The 21,372-nt window shown below is 46.5% G+C and overlaps 1 protein-coding gene and 1 long non-coding RNA gene across 2 annotated transcripts in view; one reads left to right on the top strand and one right to left on the bottom strand.

Moving 5' to 3' along the window:
• Nucleotides 1-1,207: 1,207 nt before the first annotated feature.
• On the bottom strand, nucleotides 1,208-1,968 carry LOC132326795 (uncharacterized). Its single transcript, XR_009486341.1, has 2 exons — nucleotides 1,693-1,968; nucleotides 1,208-1,553 (listed from the first exon to the last, which is right to left on the bottom strand). It is a non-coding gene; the product is annotated as an uncharacterized LOC132326795 (long non-coding RNA).
• A 13-nt stretch (nucleotides 1,969-1,981) lies between these two features.
• DDRGK1 (DDRGK domain containing 1) overlaps nucleotides 1,982-21,372 on the top strand; it is a 38,866-nt gene continuing 19,475 nt past the window's right edge. The window contains exons 1-3 of the mRNA XM_059845460.1: nucleotides 1,982-2,139; nucleotides 10,029-10,193; nucleotides 20,472-20,578. Coding sequence (XP_059701443.1) covers nucleotides 2,052-2,139; nucleotides 10,029-10,193; nucleotides 20,472-20,578 — 360 coding nt within the window. The 5' untranslated portion in view covers nucleotides 1,982-2,051. The remainder of the gene's footprint in view (nucleotides 2,140-10,028; nucleotides 10,194-20,471; nucleotides 20,579-21,372) is intronic.

Genomic DNA, 21,372 nt, shown 5'->3' with positions numbered 1-21,372 from the left:
GCTGGGCCTGAGGGGGAGTTGGGGTGGGTGAGAAGCTGAACCTGAGGGGGAGCTGGGGTAGGTGAGAGGCTGAACCTGAGGGGGAGCTGGGGTGGGTGAGAAGCTGAACCTGAGGGGGAGCTGGAGTGCGTGAGAGGCTGAACCTGAGGGGGAGCTGGGGTGGGTGAGAAGCTGGGCCTGAGGGGGAGCTGGGGTGGGTGAGAAGCTGGGCCTGAGGGGGAGCTGGGGTGGGTGAGAAGCTGGGCCTGAGGGGGAGTTGGGGTGGGTGAGAAGCTGGGCCTGAGGGGGAGCTGGGGTGGGTGAGAAGATGAACCTGAGGGGCTGAGGGGGAGCTGGGGTGGGTGAGAAGCTCCACATGGCCCAGCCAGAGCCCTCTGTGTGCTCATCCCCAGCAGAGCAGGGCAGGGCGATTTTGCAGGTGAGATCCCTCCTGCAGAGCTGTTCCAGCTCTGGGGCCAACAGCAGGAGGATGTGGAGCTGCTCGAACAAATCCAGAGGAGGCCATGGAGATGCTCCAGGGCTGGAGCCAGGCTGGGAGAGCTGGGGGTGCTCACCTGGAGAAGAGAAGGATCCTGGGAGAGCTCAGAGCCCATTCCAGGGCCTAAAGGGGCTCCAGGAGAGCTGGAGAGGGACTGGGGACAAGGGATGGAGGGATAAGACACAGGGAATGGCTCCCACTGACAGAGGGCAGGGATGAATGGGATATTGGGCAGGAATTGTTCCCTGTGAGGGTGGGCAGGCCCTGGCACAGGGTGCCCAGAGCAGCTGTGGCTGCCCCTGGATCCCTGGAAGTGCCCAAGGCCAGGCTGGACAGGGCTTGGAGCACCCTGGGATAGTGGAAGGTGTCCCTGCACATGGCAAGGAATGGAACATGATCATCCTTAAGGATCCTTCCAACCCAAACTGTTCCACAATTCTATGAATTATTCCCAAAATAAGATTTTTGAAAGGCTATTACTAAAATAAAACTTTGCCATAAAACACTCAGCGTGTACTTCAGCTCTTTTTTGAGAGCTTCCCACTGTGTTGCTGGTTCTACATGGCTAAAATTCAGCAAATCCCTCAGCAGAAGCTGCTTTTCATCTGCTGATAGATCTGAACTCACCTCAAACAGGTGACAGGGACACAGGCAGCTGTGGAGCCCACAGCAATGACTAATTAGCTAAACAGTGGTTTTGATCACCTTTAGGTGTCCCATAGCCTCTAATTTGCATTTTCAATTTATTAGAACACTTTCCCCCACCAAGAAGGCTTTAAACAGTCACGCTGAAAGCATTTCTGAAGCAAGAAAGGGCTTGATCAGTCAGAACTTCACAACCACAAAGTGAAAATGGGTAAAGTTTAAAAAATTTCTCTCCTCACTCTTAGGACTGGGGCAGAGCCTGACAAAGTTTCGGGTCTAACAGTGGGTGACCATGCAAAGGAGGGAATTTTCTTCTCCATCTCCAGTGCAAGTTTCTGCATCTTTTTGTGCACTTTTGGTTCAGGCCAGGTCAGGACATCGCTGCTGACCAGGCAGCTCCAGCTTCATCCCATTCCCAAATTCCAGAGACCTAAAGGCACAAGACAGAAATTACTCAGCGGTGTAATTTAAGTTTCACTATTGCCTGAGACAACCTGACAGCTGTCAGGGCCTGCCAGGGGTGCACCCGGTGAGGGGTCACGGCTGAGATCCCCCCAGCCTGGGCCCACCCGCCAAGTGTGGAGGACGGACGCATCACCAGCCGTCCGCAGCAGCCGTGCCGGGCGGCCACACCCGCGGGCGTCGCGCTCACGGGCGGTTTTGCCTCATAGATTTTAATTTCTTCTTTAACTCCTGCTTTAATTCCGCCTTTAATTCCTTTTTCCGCGCCCTCCCTCAGCGCCCGCCTCAGGGACGAGCCAGGACCCCTCCCGCAGGCTGCCCGCGCCGCGCCTGCCCGAGCGCAACGCGCCCGCCGCGCCGGGCCGCCACAGGCACCCCACAGGGCAGCCCGCGCGCGGGGGGCCTTGCGGCAGGGGAAGGGGACGGGGCGTACCAAGGGTGATGTGGGCGGGGCCGGCGTTGCGCGATGGACCCGGTTCTGCTCGCCGCCGCTGCCGTGCTGCTCGCCGTCCTTCTCTTCTTCGCCACCCGCCTCCGCGGCCAAGCCAGGGCAGGTGGGTCGCGGCGCCGAGCGGACCGGCTGAGGTCTCCCTCGCCCCCCCACGGGCCCGTTCCGGTGGGCGCGGCCCTGCTCTCAGCCGGGTCCGCACGCGCGCAGGGGGCGCGTTTCTCGGGAGCCGCCAGGGGGCGCCACGTCTCGGGCGGCCCCTGAGGGGGACCCGCCATGTTGGGGGGAGCGGGGATTTTGGGGGGTCCCGAGGGGTTTTGGGGGGTCTCGGGGAGGGTTCCGGCGTCTTAACCCCGCCCTCCCTCCGGGCTGCCCCGCAGGTTGCGGGGTGCGGGCGCCGAGGCCCGGTCCGCTGCTGCTGGGGGTTCTCGGTTCCCGCCCTGAGGGGTGCCGGGTTGGGAGTCTGAGTTCTCTGTCAGGGGTTCAGTCAGAGGCTTTGGGACTGGAAGGTGTCCCTGAGGTTCCTGCAGATGAGGGGGGAATGGAGAACAGGTCCCGGAGGCTCGGGCTCGGCGCACAGGGTGTAGGGGGAGGCCTGCCTCGAGTGGAGCCCCCGGGGTTCTGTGCTTGGTGTTTGGGGCTTGTTTGGACAAAGGGGTCGATGCCCCCTCAACAAGTTCGCTGATGATGCAAAACAAGGAAGGCTGATGTCTCAGAGGATTGTGCCCTTTCAGAGAGACTTTGACAGGCGGGAAAAAACCTTCCGAAATTCAGCACAGTGCAGTTCAGGTCCTGCAGCTGGGGAGAACAACCCTGAGCACCGGCAGACCCTGGGCTGTGACTGCACGGGAAGGACCCGGGTGTCCTGGTGGACAACGAGCTCTCCCCGAGCCAGCAGTGTTCCCTTGTGCCAAGAATACCAAGGGGATCCCGGGATGAGAGCATTTCCAGCAGGTCAGGGAGTGATCCTGCCCCTGTGCTCAGCCCGGGGAGGCAGTCCAGGGTGCTGTGTCCAGTTCTGGGCTCCTCAGGACAGGAGGGACCTGTACAGGCTGTGAGGATGATGAAGGAGCTGCTGGAGCATTTCCTGACCAAGAAAGGCTGAGAGAACTGGGAATGTTCAGCCTGGAGAGGACAAAACTGAGAGGGGACTTGATCCACATCCAGCAGTGCCTGCAGGGAGGGCTCAGAGCACGGCCCAGGCTCTGCTCTGGGGGCCAGTGTGGAAAACACCAATCACTTGTTTTTAAAATTTTAAAAGTTCAATAGTAATAAAATGGGTATAAAAATAGTAATATAATTAGAGTAATAAAAATTTGAACAATTGGGATTAGGACAATAAAAACAAAGAGTTACAGACAGTCTGGGTACCTCTTTTGGGCAAAATAAGCCCAAAAAAGGACAGGGGATTAACCCTTAAAAGCAGTAGCCTGTTGCATATTCATACACTTCATACATGATGCATAAATTCCATTCAAACAAAGGATTCTGTCTGGCCAGTGTCAACTTTTTTCTCTTGTGAAAAATGCCAATCACTTGTTTTTAGAATTTAAAAAGTTTAATAGTAATAAAATGGTTATAAAAATAGTAATATAATTAGAGTAATAAAAATTGGATAATTAGGATTTAGGACAATACAAGACAATAAGAACAAAGAGTTAGTTTTTTCTGATAATGGAGCAATAAATTCATTTTCTCTGAAAGATTCAGGTGTCCTATGGCTGCTATCTCAGTGGGAGTACCTCATTCCTCTCTTAAAAAAAAGTATCTTACCTAGCATAGTTTCTATTTTAACATTATGTTGTAACCTAAAACTAAATTTAACACTAACTACTTAAGCAAATTAATCCAACATAACTTTCTAACATAACACATAGAATACTCATTTTCATATTTGTGAAAAGCCAATCACAAAATACACATTTTTCACAGCCAGCAATGCCACAACAGATCAGGCAGGAACTGAAGCTCCACCTGAGCATGAGGGTGAATTTCTTTACTGGGAGCACTGGAAAAGATTGCCCAGAGAGGGAGGCTGCAGAGTTTTCCTCACTGGAGATACTCCAGAGCCAGTCCTGTGCCATGTCCCACCTCTGCTCCTTTTCCACCTCGTTGTGGGGAGCAGGTGGATGATGCAGCACTTCCAGCCCTGTGTCACTGCTGAGCACTGTTAGATCACAGAATCATCTGGGCTGGGAAAAAAACATAAAAATCACCGAGTCCAACCATAAGCAGCACTGGCAATTGCACTGTGGTGGAGGTGACCTTGTGTGGGTGGGAATTGGGTGCTGTGGGAAGGAGCCAGGTGTGCTGAGAACTCACTGCCCTTGCTCTGCTCTCACAGTAAAAGAGGTTTTTTGGCTGCCAGGTGTCAAATTAAGATGTTTAGTAGGACAAACTCTGAACTCCTGGTCAATACTTAACAGATTTTGGGAATATGGGGTGTTCTGGGGTTGGAATTTGTATTATTTTTCTTCTGGGGGAGTTGCTTTGATAATTTTTAATTAAGAGGGAAAAGCAGCACACATTTAATACAAACACAGTCACTCAGTGCAGTACTGTGCTGGTAAGGGATCTATGGTAAAAGCAGATTTTTGGTGATCATAATTAAATTTTCCACCACATTTCTCAGGCACTTCTGATTCCACAGACCTGGTCTAAATCTTTCTCTTGGAAAGGTTTGGAAACTGATGTAAATTCATTGGATTCCTATGAATGAAGAGATGAACTTTTAGTAAAAGTAAAGGATGCATGTCCTGGAGGAATACATAATTTCCTGAGCTTGAATCCTGTCATGATTTGGATAAATCAGGGGCTGTGGTGTTTGGGAGGATTTCTTTTTAAGCATTCAAGGTTCTAAATTGAAGCCCAAGCATTTGTTTTAGATAGAATTATTTTTAAAAACCCTTTAATACTGATTTTGAGCAAGTTGGTTGAAGTTAATTTACATTCAGGACGATTTAATCATCTTGAAGCCTTTTTTAGTGGTAACTTTTTGACACTTCCAAGTTGGCCATGCTTTTTTTTACTGTGGTTTTAAGATCTTTTTTACTTTAATACATTGTTTAATATAATATATAATTTAACATCTTGGTTTCTATCATGATAAATCCCTTCACAGAATTTCAGCTGCTTGGAATGACTTTGTTCTCTGTACACAACAGAAATTATTTTTCAGAACCACTGGGACTGTGGTGTATTTAATAGCCACAAAATTTCATTTTAAGCAGGAATTTCCTTTTCTATTCCATGTTCTCAGGTAGAAAATTGAAGCTGCCACAATTGTGCCAATAAATCCGTGTTGCCCCCTGGGAAGGACTTGAAACCAGGGACATTGGACCTAAAGAAGTGGTGGGAGCTCTCACCTTTCATTGTTAATGTGCAGGGATTGGGGCAGCACCTTCCTTTTGTGTTAGCTCATGGAAAATTGCTTTAAAAAATGTTCAAGTGTTCAGGGAGTGAGGATCAGGAGAGGTAAATCCTGGACCTTTGGATTCCTTTGAAAGGTCACTTGGAGCAGCACGTTGTTTGCAGCAGGGTCATGCCTGGACTTGTTCTACTGAAAATGAAAACAAAAAAATGGCATTTCTTGATTTTCCACCTGGCTGCCACTTCTCTTTCTGATAAGCTCCACTGGGCCAAAGCATCTCCTCAGGAAGTTCCACCTGTTGAATTTGGGATCCCTGTCTGAATTTCAGAGGTTTTGCACAGAGGCAGAAGGTGCTGGGTGGTGCCACCACGTGTGAGGGTGCAGCAGGTGGAGCTGTGTCCCTGTCCCTGCTGCCTCCATTCCTGCCAGCCCAGTGTCACCTGCTCACCTGGTGGAACTGAGAGGAAGGTGCTGTGATGGACGAGGGCTTGTTCTGTAGAAAAACATCTCTGCTGTTAGCAGAAGTTTGCACAATTTTGTGAAGAGGCAGATTTCTACCTGGAGAGTGCAAAACGAGGTCCTGATCCAGGCTCTGAATGAGTCCATGGTGGTTTTTGCAGTGGTGCTTCACATCCAGTTCAGCAGAGATTTCTGCTGGCAGAGCACAGTTGTGTTCTCTCTCCCTTCAAGAAGGAGACACAAGCAGAGTCTCAGAGCTGCTGCTGTGCCCTGGCTGACAAGTCAGCTGAAATAATCTCTTGCCTGCACTGATGCTTCCTGAGCACCCAGGCAGAGCTGCTGTGCCCAGCACAAAAATGTTCTTGGGTTTTCAGAGCTGAGTCAGACCCTGGACACCACAAATACAAACTGAGGCCAGGTCCCTTTCCCAGACAGCTGTTGAGTGTTTTGTTTGTTTTACCTGTTAATTTGAGGGGTTTATCTCATTAATTCAGCCTGACCTGTCATTCTGCAAAGCTTGTGGATGGCTTGTCTCACCTCTTTAATGCTGGCCATTAATTTTCACTCAGATGGCTCTGGATCAAGGCTAATTAGTGCTTGTGTGAATAATCTCTGCATGATCTGACTAGCCTGGGGTGCTACTGCTGAGACCTCTGCAGCTCCAGGAAAATGAAGAGATGTGCTCAGATAAGTGCAGCAGCCAAACCCCGCCCTGTGCTGCAGGAGGAGATGAAAAAAAACCCCAGCAGGGCCAGGCCCCAGAGCAAATCATTCTTTAGCTCAGGTCTGATGGTCAGTCCAGCCCCAAGGAAAAGGAAAAGTGATTTTTAAATGTGTCCTCTGTTATGTGCCAGCAGTGTGTGCCACTGCTCAGGGGGAGGGAAGCACAGCTGAACTTTCAGCATTCTGAACAAAAGCTGTGTCTGGAGTCACGTAGGCAGAGCCCTGACCCCTGAGGGAGCAGCTCCAGGTGTGCTACAGCACAGCAAAGGAAATGAGGATTTTCTCCTGCTCCTGAGAAGGACAGGGAGAAATGCAGTGAGTAACATTCATGCTTTCCAAATCCCTGCCCAGCTGAGTGCCTGGCAAACAGAAGCTCAAGAATGCTCCAGTCAGAAAGGTTGGAAAAGCCCTCTGAGGTCAGGCAGTTCAGCCATTCCCCCAGCACTGCCAAGGCCAGCACTGACCATGTCCCCAAGTGCCACATCCACAGGGCTTCTAAATCCCTCCAGGGATGAGGATTCCAGCCCTGCCCTGTGCAGCTGTGCCAGTGTTGGACACCCTTTCCAAGAAGAAATTTCCCCAAATATCCAATTTGACCCTCCCCTGGCCCAGCCTGAGGCCATTCCCTCTCCTCCTGTCCCTGTTCCCTGGGAGCAGAGCCCGACCCCCCCCGGCTGTCCCCTCCTGGCAGGAGCTGTGCAGAGCCACAAGGTCCCCCCTGAGCCTCCTTTTCTCCAGGCTGAGCCCCTCCCCAGCTCCCTCAGCCCCTCCTGGGGCTCCAGACCCTTCCCCAGCTCTGTTCCTTCCCTGGGTTCTCTCCAGCCCCTCCAGGTCTTTCTTACTGGGAGGGGCTCAAAAACTGTCCCCAGCACTGGAGGTGCCCCAGCAGTGCCAGCACAGGGGACAGGCACTGCCCTGGCCCTGCTGCCACAAGCCAAGTGTCACTGGCTCATGTCCAACCAGCTGTGTGCTGCTGGAAAAGAATCTGCAGTCAGGAGAAATATTTTAGAGACTGGGAGGAAGAAAAAAAATCTTCTTTAAAACATTTCTTTTCCTACTGAATGATAATCCATAGTAGCCTGGTGTCTTCTGTTAATGTGCACATCTTGGAGGTGTGACAGATACTGTCCACCAGCTGCCCTGTGTGTTTGACTGTGATGTGGGTCAGGTGTGGTGGGGTTTGGTACATCCTGAGCCCACTCCACACTGGTCACTTTGAGGAACTGCTGAGTCTCCTGTAGAGAGTTAAATGGAGAAAAGCTGAGAGCTTGGTTCATAGGTTTTTTTCTGGGAGGGTTGAGCTCTTCGGATTGAAATAAATACGTGGCTTATAAATAGATTCCTCTTTCATAAAATGCAAAGCAGTCTCTGTTTCACAGGACAACAGGAACCAAAACCAGAATGAATGAGTGCTGGAGCTGCACAGCTGAGCTGCTGGGCAGGACCATCTTGGGAATTACTGAAGCTTGCAGGTGAAAGGATGCTGAGGTTTGAATTGCAGCATATCTCAAGAACTTAGGAAGTGAAATACTGCATTTGTATAAAAAGCTTTTTGCAGAGCTTTTTTGGCATTTATCAGTGTCCAAGAAGTGATCTGCTCTGCTTCTTCAGGAACATGTTTCCCTGTAGCATTCCAAATCTGTGACTGGGACTGGGCAAGCCTTGGAGCAGCATTTTGGCATCTCTGCACTCAGTGATTTCTCCCAGCCCTGTTCTGTCTGCACAGGTGGATGGCACCAGGAGGGTGACAGCAGCGTGACAGGGCAGTGGCTCAGTTCCAAATGTCACAGCCTGTGGGGGCCTGCTGACATCCCTGTGACGTCTCTGCTGGCCACAGCCTGCCCCAGGTGGCCCTGCTGAGCTGGGGGCTGCAGCCTGTCCTTACCAGCCCCAAAGTCAGCACTTTGAAGGCTGAGATAGCTGAGGTAGCTGCAGGCACACTCTCAACAAATCCCATTTTCTGATGGCACATATGCTAATAGGAGCTTTTTTAGGAGGGCATTGTTTGGCTCAGGGGGTGCTGGAGACTTGGCACAGAGCTTACACAACATAATCTGCCAGATCACAAAATAAATGGGTTCTGAGTTGGAATGAGTGAGTTGTTGTGCAGTTTTCCATGAGACCATTTGAATATTTGCTTGAATTAAAGCTTAAAAGTTAATTCTTTGCAGGATTGAGCAGGTAACAAATAGCAGTTAGGCTTATCAACAGAATATGCAAAGCAGGTATCAAGGATGATGATATTTTACCATTATGTGGTTTTGGGGTAAGGGTTTTTTGCATTACTGCCGTAGTTAAAAGTAACAGGAAGCCTCAAAAAAATTAAAAAATCTGAGTTTTCTGTGGAAAACTTTTGAAATGAACCCATTGGTCAGTTCCATCCTCCCAGCTGCTCCTGTCAGGATACTCTCCATTTGCCAGATCTTAATTAATAACTGCAGCATATGCAGAGAAGATGGCAGTGAGAGCTGCAGTGGCCCTTCGTGTCCTGTTTGTACCCACTTGGGATTTGGGGAGTTCAAATCAGCAGGGTAGAATGAAATGTTTATTTCAGCTGTAATTTGTGATCCTTGTTTGCTCTTCAGGTTTTGTTTCATGTGGAATGCTTTAGATATTCCTCTCTGAAACATTCAGCCTCTGAGGTTTCAGTCAAAAAAATCAAAATACTTCAGAAATGTGGGAAAAAAATTAAAATTTTAAAAGTTTAATAGTAATGAAATGGTTATAAAAATTGTAATAAAATTAGAGTAATAAAAAAATTTGGACAGTTAGGATTAGGACAAGAGAATAAAACCAAAGGGTTACAGACAGTCCAGGTACCTCTTTCTGGGCAAAATAAGCCCAAAAAAGGACACACATTAACAGAGGATTAACCCTTAAAAACAACAGCCTGTTGCATATTTCATACATCTCATACCTGATGCATAAATTCCATTCAAACACAGGATTCTGTCTGGGCAGTGTCAGCTTCTTCCTCTGAATCCTGAGTGAGGCAGGAAGAAGTTAGTTTCTCCTGATAATGGAGCAATAAATTATTTTTCTCTGAAGGATTGAGGTGTCCTGTGGCTGCTATCTAGGTGTGAGTCCTCTCTTTAAAAAAATAGCATAGTAAGATACTATTCTAACTATTCTATTTTTCTATTCTGTTCTATTTCTGTAAGATACTATTTCTATTTTAACATTATGTTATAACCCAAAACTATTTAACACAGTACTTAAGCAAATTAATACTTAAAAAATAAATAATAAAGAAATAAAATTAAATTAATAAATTATAAGCTAAATCATAACTTTCTAACATAACACATATAATATTTATTTTAATATTATAAAATAAATTTTTCACAAGAAAGAAAAACACGCTTTTGAGTCCATGCTAACTCAGGAACAGAGGCAGAAGGGAGAGTCAGCTTTAACATGAATATTTTCTTTTTGTCTTGCAGCTGATGAGGAGCAGCAGCAGAATGTGGCAGCAGCAGCAGCAGCAGGGGCCAGGCCCCGGCCCCAGGAGGAGCAGCGGGCAGAGGGGATGCCCCGGCGGCGCAGGAACATGGGCACCAGGCTGATGGCCCAGAGGAGAGCCCAGCAGGCAGAGCAGGGGCTGGAAGGTAACTCTGGCTTCAGTTTGTGAGTGACAACTGCTCACTTTGAAAATTTCAAAAGGTTTATTAAACCTTAACAAAAATACAACAAAAGGACTACATCAGGAAAGAGTCACAGCACTGGGAGCTGCCCTCGTGGATACCACGTGGCCAGTTCACCTTCAAGCTGGATGCTCAGTCTTTTATACCCCTGGGGGCTGCATCAGCCAGCCCTGGCCCTCCCAAAGTCTGTCAGGCAGCTCTTCTGTGCCATTTATCACTGGAAACTGCTTTCTTGTCACTGCATTGGAGGTCAGGTGTTGCCATGCCTCACCCCCTGTGCACCCCCTGAGCTTCTCCATCCCCACCTGCCCCAGCAGGGACACCTGTGCAGCTTCCTTGTACCTGTCCTGGACAGCCCAGGCTGTCTGATGGCAGCAGTACAGGGGGAAAGGGAACTGTGGGGAGAACAGAGAACATCTAAACTGCAACAACATAACCATGCATCACTAAAGCTTCTCTTAACATTCACACAGTAGTCATCCCTTAATTGAGAGAGCCAGTCAGCTCATTGTCCATCTTTAACAAGCTCATCTTGCAGGCATTGAAACAAAGCTTCACTGCAGGTGTTAAAGCTGGGCAAGGGGTGCAGCTGCCTCCTGGAGGAAGTTGTTGAGTTTTGCTGATGGGTTATTGGCAGTTTCACCCTAATCTTGTCTTTGTAGGGGGATAAAATGTAAAAAAATAAAGATAGTGTAGAACATAATTTTATTTTTGAGGGGTTGCAGTTGTATTAATTACTAATTAATTGTCCTCAGAACAAGAGGACAGTCTCAAGCTACGTCAGAGAAGGGATAGGTTGGATATTAGGAAAAAGTTTTTCACCAAAAGAATAATAAAGTACTGGAATGCTCTTCCCAGAGAGGTGGTGGAATCACCATCCCTGGATGTGTTTAAAAAAGACTGCCCATGGCACTTGGTGCTATGGTCTGGTTGGGGTGTGAGGGCACAGGTTGGACTCCATGGCCTTAGAGGTCTCTTCCAACCTCATCATTCTGTGATTCTGGGAAGATTCAGAGCAAGCCTGCCCTTAGTAGGCCACAGCTGTATCCAGTAAAGATGAGTGCTATAAAAGAGTGAGTTAAGTAGTTAGGAAGAGAACTAGAGTTGGTTAACTAGGCTGTGAAGAACTACCCATGAGAAATCACTGAGAAAGTATAAGAAATTTACAATAAAATAACAACATGTCTTCTCTCCCTACTTTATCACTTTTCTCTCTGTACCCCTTACATTAAACCTCTGCCTTCTCCTGAGGTGAATCCTGGAGGATTCACCTGGAGGATATTTGTGGTGCCAGACCCTTCACATCCTGCTTGAAAACTTTTGTATTCCTGCATAGCCATGCAAGGAATTAAATAAAATTACCTTAATTTAGGTGACTTTATCACTCTCTACAGCTCCTGAAAGGTGCCTGTGCTCAGCTGGGCTGGGCTCTGTCTCCAGGCAGCACTGACAGAACCAGAGCACACAGCCTCAAGCTGTGCCAAGGGAAATACAGGCTGGATAGCAGGAAAAAGTTTTTCACTGAAAGGGTGATAAAGTTCTGGAATGGCTGCCCGGGGAGGTGGTGGAGTCCCCATCCCTGGGGGTGTTTAACAAAGCCTGGATGTGGCACTGGGTGCCAGGGTTGAGTTGAGGTGTTGGGGCTGGGCTGGACTCCATGATCTTAAAGGTCTCTTCCAACCCAGTGATTCTGGGAATTTGGGAAAACAGAATCCACACCTTGCATTGAACAACAAGCTGTAGTTCCTTACTGATTCCTTTTAAATTGCTGGGAAGCATTACTTCCCCAGTGTAATCTCTGCAAAACATGGAGTTCTCTCTTCAGGGAGCCATCCAGGTGGTGCTCAGGATCAAGAGGAGTAGCTGGAGGTTACCACAGCCTGCAGCATTTTGCCAGCAGGTTGTTGACAATGTGTTGTGTAAATCCTGAGCTGCATTTACAGTTCACAGCTACATTTCTGTGGTGTAGACAAAAATACAGTGATAAATAACTTCTACATCCTGTAAGTATAATTCCCTTTTCTGGTGAAGCTTGACACATTATTCTCTTTATTGCTGGAGAGATGAGATCACCATGATTCACCCCCTGGATTCTTTCTACTTTCAGATCGTGGGTGAAGTGTTCAGGCTCTCTGCTCAAGTTCTGGAGTTTGCAGTGGAGATCAGGGTGGCTTTGTGGCATGCAGGAGGTGAAAGCACTGAGCACACACCTCTGTGATGCCTTCCTTAGGGACTGTTTGCACTTGGTTGAGCTTTTCTTGCCCTGCAGTTTGGAGGAAGCCTCACGTTGGCAGGTGAATGTCCTTTTCCAGCTAATTATGTTCAGCAGTTTCACAGATGGAGATTGGACAGGTGTGAACTTTTCAACTTTGGTTATTTCTTCTCGTGTGATAACATCCTGGAAAGAAAATGGGATCTAAAAATACTCAGTTTTCAACTCCAGACATCAAAAGTTTGAATGCTGAGGGCCGACAGTGAAGCTGTCAAAGCAAATGGCTCATCTTATCTTATCTTACTTTGTCACTTCAGCAATAGAAGAATCTGTGTCATTGGGCTTTATAAATAATTCTTTTGCAGCTTTCTGTACATCAGATGCAAGTGCTGCTGCTTTTGCATGAAGTTCCCTTTGAAATGACATGCCTTCTTTTATTTGTTTTCCCTAATTTCTTACCCAATTTAAACCAGCTTCTTGCTTTTTGCTTCTGTGGGTGGTTTTATTCATATTTTGGGATGGTTTCTCCAAGTGGCTGAGCACAGGTGCACAGCAGGAGCAGCAAAGCCTTTTGGGAGAGTGAGCAGAGATTTGGGCAGAGGAGCTGTGGAGAGAAGCAGCTGTCCCTGATTCCCCAGCACTGAGGTGCTCAGTGACCAGTGGCCATTATTAATTGGGATTAGCCACCCTCTGTGCTGCAAATCCTTCAGCCTGGCCCTGACCTACCTGGCTTGGGTAAGGGATTAAGATACCTGTCTTTTGTAAGGGTTTTCCCCTTAAAAAAGGATGTGTTGAATGTTTTAAAGCCATCTCTATGGACCTGTGGCACAAGCCTGGAATCACTCTGGGATTTATCCCTTTTTTTTTTTGCATTTTCTCTGTGTCACTGCAGTATTCCCTAATTGCTGCTTGCATTTCAACCAGCTGGAGTGGCAGGTTCTCTCCACAGCAGGGTTTTGTGCTAAAGAATTCATTGACTCTTTGGAAAGGGAGCCCAGTGCAGCACCAGGGCTGAAGAGCAAAACTGTTTGGCAATTTAGACAGAAACACCAAACCCAAGGCAGTCTGCTTTCTCCACTCTTGCCTTTGAAAACCTCTGAACATCCGCAACCAAAGCAGGGGGTTGGTTGGTTTGTTTGTTTGTTTGAATTTGTTGCAATGTTTTGCTGGTAAATTTCTGTTCCGTTTGTGGAATTTCCACTCTGGGCCTGTGCTGAACTTTGGGCAAAGCTGCCTGATCCTTCTGTGTGTCACTCTGACTTCTGCCAAGAAGTGATTTCTTCACCAAGCCGTGGCTGCAAGGATCTGAGCCCTGACCTCAGGGAGGGTGTGGGGATGTCCTGACCATCCCTGTGTCCCTGTGACTGTCACAAAGTGCAGTCAGGTGGGAAGTGCTGTTGCCACCTCAGGGTTCTGCCTGTTGGGAGCCACTTCTGCTGACTCTAGGAAATGTCCCCAAAGCTGCACTTGCAGACTTTGGAGTTGTGGTTAGCATGAGGCTTTTCTGTTTTCCATCTAACAATCAGATTTCAATTCCAGAATGAGAAGGAAGCTTTGAGGGTGAAGCTGTAGCCCACGGTTTCTGCTGCCTGTGCTGAGCTGCTGGCTTTGTGCCAGGACTCAAATCCTCTCACAGAGCAGTGGGGGAGGAAAAACACCCCCAAACCCTGGGCACTGAGTTCAAAACCTTGAAAACTTCATTGTCCCTTCTGTAGCTTCAATTTTACTTGTAGGTCTGGAAAGGAATCATTAAATACAGGAATAAGGAATTCAATTAAATCATTTATTTTAATCATTTAATAAGGAATCATTTAATCTTTTAATACAGAGATAGTAAATGATTATTTTCAATATTCAAATCTACACCCACTGCATTTTGGAGCAGAAAATGACCCATCCATCTGATATTTCCATCAAAACTATAATTTCCTCTCAAGTGACAAGAAACTCGTGGGGATGAAATAATGACAGGTACAGTTGGGTTCTCTTGATCCAGCTGTGCTAAAAATAGTGAGGGTGAGGCTTTTCTGTCACTTGGTTTTGTCTCAGGCCAAAACCAGGTTGTAATTCTGCAGCTTGCTGGGGTAGCTAAATAAATCAGTTATAGATTGTCACAGACAGTGGTGCAGCAGCAAATATCTTGACTTCCCTCCCAGAAGGAGAAGCCAGCAGGTGCTGGGCTCCTGATTGCCAGGGTCCCTGTGGGCTGTGGCATGGGACAGCCCCAGCCAGGTGCCCACCCTGCCCCAGTTCACTGAGCAGTGTTTGTCATGAGTGCTGCAAGGAGGTCACCTGTCAGGAGAACATCAGCACCTGCAGGTACCCTCTGGTGGCTCTCCTTGGTGACAAAGTGATTCTCAAAATGACTGGGACCCCTGAGCAGGGACTTTCAAGCTGGCTTTAGAAAAATGGTTTTGATTGCCTCAAATTGCCCAATTTAATCCCAGCCACAGCACTCCTGCCTTTCCTGCAGCCCTCTGCACTCTGGGAGCCTCGTGAAAAGGCTCTGTGCAGGGTGCCTGCTCCTCTCCCTGTGCAAAAGGAGGTTGCAAGGAGAGTTGTGTCTTCATGTGCTTAGGTGGAGAGCCCAGCTAGCAAACTTAATTAACTCTGTGTGCCTTAATTTAAATGGAACCCAGACAGAGGTGGCTTTGTGGACTGGCTGCAGCCAAGATGAAAATGCTGCAAGGCAGAAATGGGTGAGGATTTCAGGCATTCATCATTTAGGGCAAGAGAAGCCAAGCTAAGCAGTGGGAGAAGGGGATAAATTGGAGCTGGAGTGAGGGATGTTTGGGGCAGTGGTAGTGTAAATAATTACCATCACCCATTTCCAATTTGAAATCCCTTTTATTTACCATGCAAGGAGGGTGTGCTTGGCTCTTGTTTCTGCCTGACTGATGCTCTGAGTGCATCCACTTGGATTCTGCTCACCTCTGGGTAGACATGAGGGTGTTTTATTGTGAGCTTTTACTTGTGCAGAAAAAACACTTGTCCAGCTCTCCAGCTGAGCTTGACCCTCCAAACCTGCTCCTTGTCCTTGAACACTGCAGAGAGCTGAGAGGTGAAGAAGTTGCTTCTCTTGAGACTGCATTTTGGAGCAGAAAGTGACCCATCCATTTAATATTTCCATCAAAACCATAATTTCCTCTCAAGTGGCAAGAAACTCATGAAGGTGAAATAATGACAGGTACAGTTGGGTTGTCTTGATCCAGCTGTGCTAAAAATTGTGAGGGTTTTCTGTCACTTGGAGGGGTGTGTCAGGCCAAAACTTTGCTGCTGTTGATGTGAGGGAGAGAGAAATTGGTGATTATAACTGCTCTAAATCATGGTGTGGTGAGCAAGAACCAGACTTGTGTAAGAAATGCCAGCACTTTCCAAAATCTCCCACACAACAGGGACCTCTGGGTCTGCTGGGGGTGTGGGTGAAAACAAAAAAGGAAAAGGGAAGGATGTGCTAGAAGAGCCTCAGCAGCCCTGTCCATTTCCAGGGAGTGTTTTTCAAGGGTTTGATTTTGAAAGACACTCATTTTCACATCTTCAAAATGACCTCTCTGACCTGTTGAAAAATGTGTTGCCAAAAAATGGGGGTTGTTGTAAATTGTTGTTTTGGTTTGGTTTTTTAGCTAACAGAAAGTAAGGACTCACTCAAGGAAATAATCTGCTTTTGTCAGATTGCTTTTATTATTTTTTTATATTTATTATTTAATATTTTATTATTTAATAATAGCAATAATAGTAGAGAGCCCAGTCTGTGGGCTCTCTACTTCTGGCAGCAAAATAAAACTCCCAAAGGTTGAATATCCCAACATCTGCATGGCTTTTCTCTGAGCTTTTAGCATTGTGCAGCTGAGCACAAGTGTTGGAATCTCCAGTAGAGTGAACATTTGGTTAAATTATTTTACTTCCACAGCACCAGTAATGATAAATCCAGCAGCTTTTGACAGTTTGAGTGCTTGAGTTTGTAAAATAAAACATGGTAGAGAAAAGTTTGTGAGTGCAGCATAAATGAAATCATAAGTTCCTCTCTTCTTTTGCATGCCAAGGTTTGGAGATCAGAATCTCACATTTTTCTTTGGAAGTATTAATCACTGTTGGGAAAGAAAGCAAAAAACAAGGTTATAAAAGTTTTTAAAATTATAATCACTGGGCAGTTGAAAATATTCTTTATTGTTTTGTGTGGCATCTGAGCTCAGCATTCAAATCTTGCAGCTAAAAAAAAAAAATCTTGTATGAGTGTTTTCTGCTGCTTTTTGGGGAAAATAATGTAAAAATAATGCTTCATCCCCATTGAGTGATGGATATTGTGCATAAGTTCAAGAAGAATGTGTTTGTGCTGAAATCTCTTAAAATAAGCACTTTTTCTGAGCACTGAAAGCTCTGGAAAATGTGTAAAATTAGAAGCAGTGATGTGGTCCCACGCTGTTCTTGTGAAATGGAGCTGTGTTAATTGGTTACTTGAAATTATTTTAATGCTTAATCAGTGGGAAAACCTTTCTAGTGCAGTTCAACTTTGACTAATATCCCAACTAGTGAATCAAGAGTCACTTTTGCCTTGTGCTACTCCTCCAGTGAGGTTGGGGTTGTCAGAGTGCCCCCAGTGAGTGTCTGATCCTGGTCAGGCACAGACAGGCTGGGCAGGGGGGGGGTCTGTGCTTTCTCACTTCTGCCAAATGCTTTTAGCTGAGAATAAACTTCACATTCTGCTTTAAAGCTCTGCTCTTCATGTCTGCTGCACTTTTCTACCCTAAGTGTTGCCTGCTTGTGTGGCTTCAGATTAATAAACCAGTTTCTTGTTCAGTTTCTAAATTAAAAATTAAAAAAAACCACAAAAAATTAAGGCTGGTTATTAGACTATAATTAATCCCACCACAGGGTTGTGTTCCTGGGGGATGGCCACACCTTTCCAGTGGTTGGTGTCACACATCTGCTGGGTATTAATTACCTGCTGTTAATTACATTTTCTGCTTTTGCCTGGCATCTTTCCCCCTCTCCTTTCTCTTTCTCCTTTTGTTAGGAGCTGCATAAATAGTAAATAAGTATATAATAATAGTAAATAAGGCAGCTGGCTGTGCCCAAAGGACTTTCTGGGAGTACCTGTGCAGCTCTCATTCTTTTTCAGGGATGGGAATTCATTTGCTTGGGTTCTGTCCAAGACAAGGACAGCTAGACCAGGTTGGATGGGGCTTGGAGAGACCTGGTCTGGTGGAAGGTGGGAGTGGCAGGGGGTTTTGGAACAAGATGATCCTTAAGGTCCTTTCCAATCCAAACCATTCTGGGGTAACTAAAATACACAATGCTGATTGTTTATTTTGGAAGTTCTTATCTGTTCTGTACACACTACAGAATTCTGCTAAGTTTCTGTCCTGGTAGAGAACATCAGCACTCCAGCACATTTTCTAAAGGTGCTAGGAAGCATTTTTAAAAAGAAGTCTGTAAAATTTGCAGCAATTCAGACACCTCTGTGGCTGATAACTTCCCTGTTGTGCTGCCTCTCAGTATGTTCAAAATATCAATGAAAAACAAAAGTTCCCTGAAGCCACCTCTCAGCTGGGCAGCAGAGAACCCCAGGTTTGTGTAAGGCAGAGTTTGTCACACTGCCTGTGCTTTCTGCCTCTGGATGGGAACTGCTGGGACTGCTGGAATCACAGAAAGGTTTGGGTTGGAATGATTGTTCAAGCTCTTCCAGTGCCACCCCTGCCATGGCAGGGACACCTTCCACTGTCCCAGGTGGCTCCAAGCCTGTCCAGCCTGGCCTTGGACACTTCCAGGGATCCAGGGGCAGCCACAGCTTCTCTGGGAAATCCATTCCAGGGCCTCCCCACCCTCACAGGGGAAAAATTCATTCCCACTATCCCATCTAAACCTGCTTGCTTTCAGTTCTAATGCTGTCAGAGTGAGGTTTCCCACTGGCTGCCCAAGCCTGGCTCATGGGGATGCTGAACTGCTCCTCATGAGCTGACCCTCCTGCATCCCTGCCAAGCTCAGGGACACATGGAGGCCAAGTTCCTGTGGACTCACTCCCCACGGAGTCTCCCAGTGCTGTCACAGCCACAAGGGTGTGAAAAGTGGCTGTTAAAAGCTGCTGAAACAATCACTGCTTGATTAACATGAAATAAAGAATTGCTGGCTGTGTGCAGCACCCTCCCTGCTTTTGGTGGAGCTGTGACAGCAGATGAATTCAGCTCTGACTGTGTGTTTATTATAGTGCTGTCAGCATGTTCAGATCTATTCAGTAAATTTTAATTGCAGCCAGGTTGAGTGCCCTGGTGACCTTTGCAGCTCTGCTGAATCATGGGCTGTGTCTGCAGCCCCTTTTGATGGGTGGAACTCCACACTCTGCAGGAAGCTTGGAGGAACTGGTGCCTAAGGGGTCACATCAGATGCTGCAAACAGGAGGAAAGAAATGCTCCTGAGCAACAAAAGGGTGTTTGATCCCAGACTGGGGAAAAAAGGCTTTCAAACAAGCCTTGCTCAGGTTTCTGACTCAGGTAATCTTAATATAGATGAAATCTGAGCAGCCCTCAGGTGGAACAGTGTCATAGATGGTGTTTTATATTTGTGGTGTTTGCAAGAAAGAATTTTCTAAACAGTAATAGCAGAACTGAGCTGTTAATTTTGGAGTAATAACTAGTGCTGGGTGTGCTTACCCATTGTGTTTGGAGCTCCTCTCAGTGCTGTATTTAAAATATAAATAAAGTTATTTTAAGCATCATTGAAATTATAGCAGCAGCTGTGTCAGGTCTGAGGATCCCTGGTGCAGGAAGGGGAACCCTTTTGATCATCTCAATAACCAGACTCCAGTAATTCTCTGAAGCCCAGCTCAGCAACCAGGCTCATATTAATTCCATCTCCTGAACACTGCTGCTATTTGAGAGCCACCTACACAGCTCTCAGATACATTTATTTCTCATGATGTCTTGGTAGTTTAACCATAGTCCCATTCTGTGTCTTGGAATTAGTAAAACAAGAATGTTTCCAACCTAATTCTTCATCAAAAAGAAGTGGGAGTGTCATTCATCCACGTGCTCCTTTCTCAGCAGCTTTTTGGGTTCCCAAAAAAGGGGACCAGGTGCTCTGGAGAGAGCTCCCTCCAGAAAACATCCTGGCACAAATCTCTTCCAGTTTTGGATCAGATCAGAGCAGCACTGGGGATGCTCAAAGCACCAATTATTTTATCCAAAAAGAAGAATATGTGTGAGAGCTTTCATTTTGAGCCTGCCATGTGAATTTGTTGTGTGGTGTTTGTGCAGTGAGCTGAGGATTTCTCTGGGAGTGTTGAGCTCAGTCCCCAGCACTGATTTACACCAGCAAATAAAAGTGGCCAAATGTTCCTGAGCTTTGGGCAGGGAGGAAATGGCTGCATTTAAAAGCTCTTCTTCCTCAGCCCTTGAGTTAGCAGAAATCCTCATTTGCACACCCTTTGAGCATGAAACCCTTTCATATTTCACCACTGCAGGAATCACCTCTGTAAACAGCCATTTGTCATACAACAGGCAAATATTTACTTGTCATTTTCTTGCAGGCAGATCCAAGATTTGCATTTCAAGGAATTTTTTTTCCCCTCATCCCTGAAAGGTTTTTTCTCTCAGAACCAGTGGATGAGTGGGGTGCCTCTGAATCCCACTTTTTGTGCTGTGCAAAGCCTGAGGGTAACTGGGAAGAAAGTCTCTGCAGGCCAGTGTTGAGCAGATAAATAATGACAACCATTAGCACAATTTCTGTATCAGAGAAAATTCTCTCTTTTAATTGTGGAAAGCAAGAAATATTTATGAAAAGCCTCCCTTCAAAGGATCAAGGAAATTTTTCTTCCTGCCTTCACTTGAGTGTGTGTTTGCCTTGTTACTTCAGCTCTGTGGCTTTGGCAGTCTCCTGTGATTTTTTTTTTTTCCCTTTTTTCCATCTAAAAGGTCTTGTCTGAAGTGTGTGTGTGTCTCCTTTTCATCTGCTGCTGCTTTCCTAGGCAGCCCTGAAGTTTCTCTGAGAGACTTTTGACAGATGATGTAAAATTTGTCATTTATGCAACGTTGCAGAGGAAGAGGATGCTGAGGAGGTGCCAGAATTTCAGGTGTCTGGGAAAATTGGAGCAAAGAAGCAGAGGAAATTAGAAGAGAAACAAGCCAGGAGAGCACAGAGAGAGGTGAGGATTTCCTGCCACGTCTTGAGCAGAGCCTGAACAGCTCAGCAGAGAGCTGGGAATGAAACAGCCAAAGCAGTGTCATCACTAAAGGGTTATTTTATCTTTAAAATGCCAATTCAGCTTTTGCTGACCCAAGAGGGCCGTGGAAAACTGTCTCATTTTCTTTCCATTCAGACTCCTGGGGAGGAGAGGAGTTAAACTCTTCAGTGCTCTTTTTTAGATGTTCCCACTGCTTTCCAGCTTAATGCCAGCACTGGCTCCCCTTAAAAATACATTTCAGTCCCCATGGTGCTGGTGTAACACCCTGGGCAGGTGTGAGGAGCACTTCAGGTGCTCTCAGAGGGCAGAAATGTGGTTTGGTTTTAGCTGTGTTTAGCTGTATTTATTGTTTTTACAGGCTGGGGGAGGTAAAAAGCTTTTTGGTGTTAATTCCAGGGAAGCAAGAGGCATTTCAGCCTTCTGAAGGCAGTAGTTAGTGCATTTTCCTTGGAATTGTTCTATTTTTTTTTTTTTTTTGGCAGATTCTGTATTGTTCTGTATGAACATTTTTAAAGCTTGTGAAATCCCAAGTTGGGAATTTTAGTGTCACCTGAGGTTTAAATCCAGTCTAGTAGATGGAGCAGTTGGTAATAACCTTAATTACTGGTTATATATATTCTTCCATTATGAACCTTGTCTCACTCAGTGCTTTCATCATTTTGTTACTTTCCATACTCATTAAATTTAATTTTTCCCTTTTTTTTTCTTTTTTTTTTTTGTGGAAATTGTGAGCAAAGTTGAGTGAAGTTGGATAA

Source organism: Haemorhous mexicanus, chromosome 4 (genome assembly GCF_027477595.1).
Source record: "Haemorhous mexicanus isolate bHaeMex1 chromosome 4, bHaeMex1.pri, whole genome shotgun sequence".
Taxonomy (NCBI): Eukaryota; Metazoa; Chordata; class Aves; order Passeriformes; family Fringillidae; genus Haemorhous; species Haemorhous mexicanus.
Note: the sequence above shows the minus strand (reverse complement) of the source record. Positions and strands in the feature narration are given on the sequence as shown.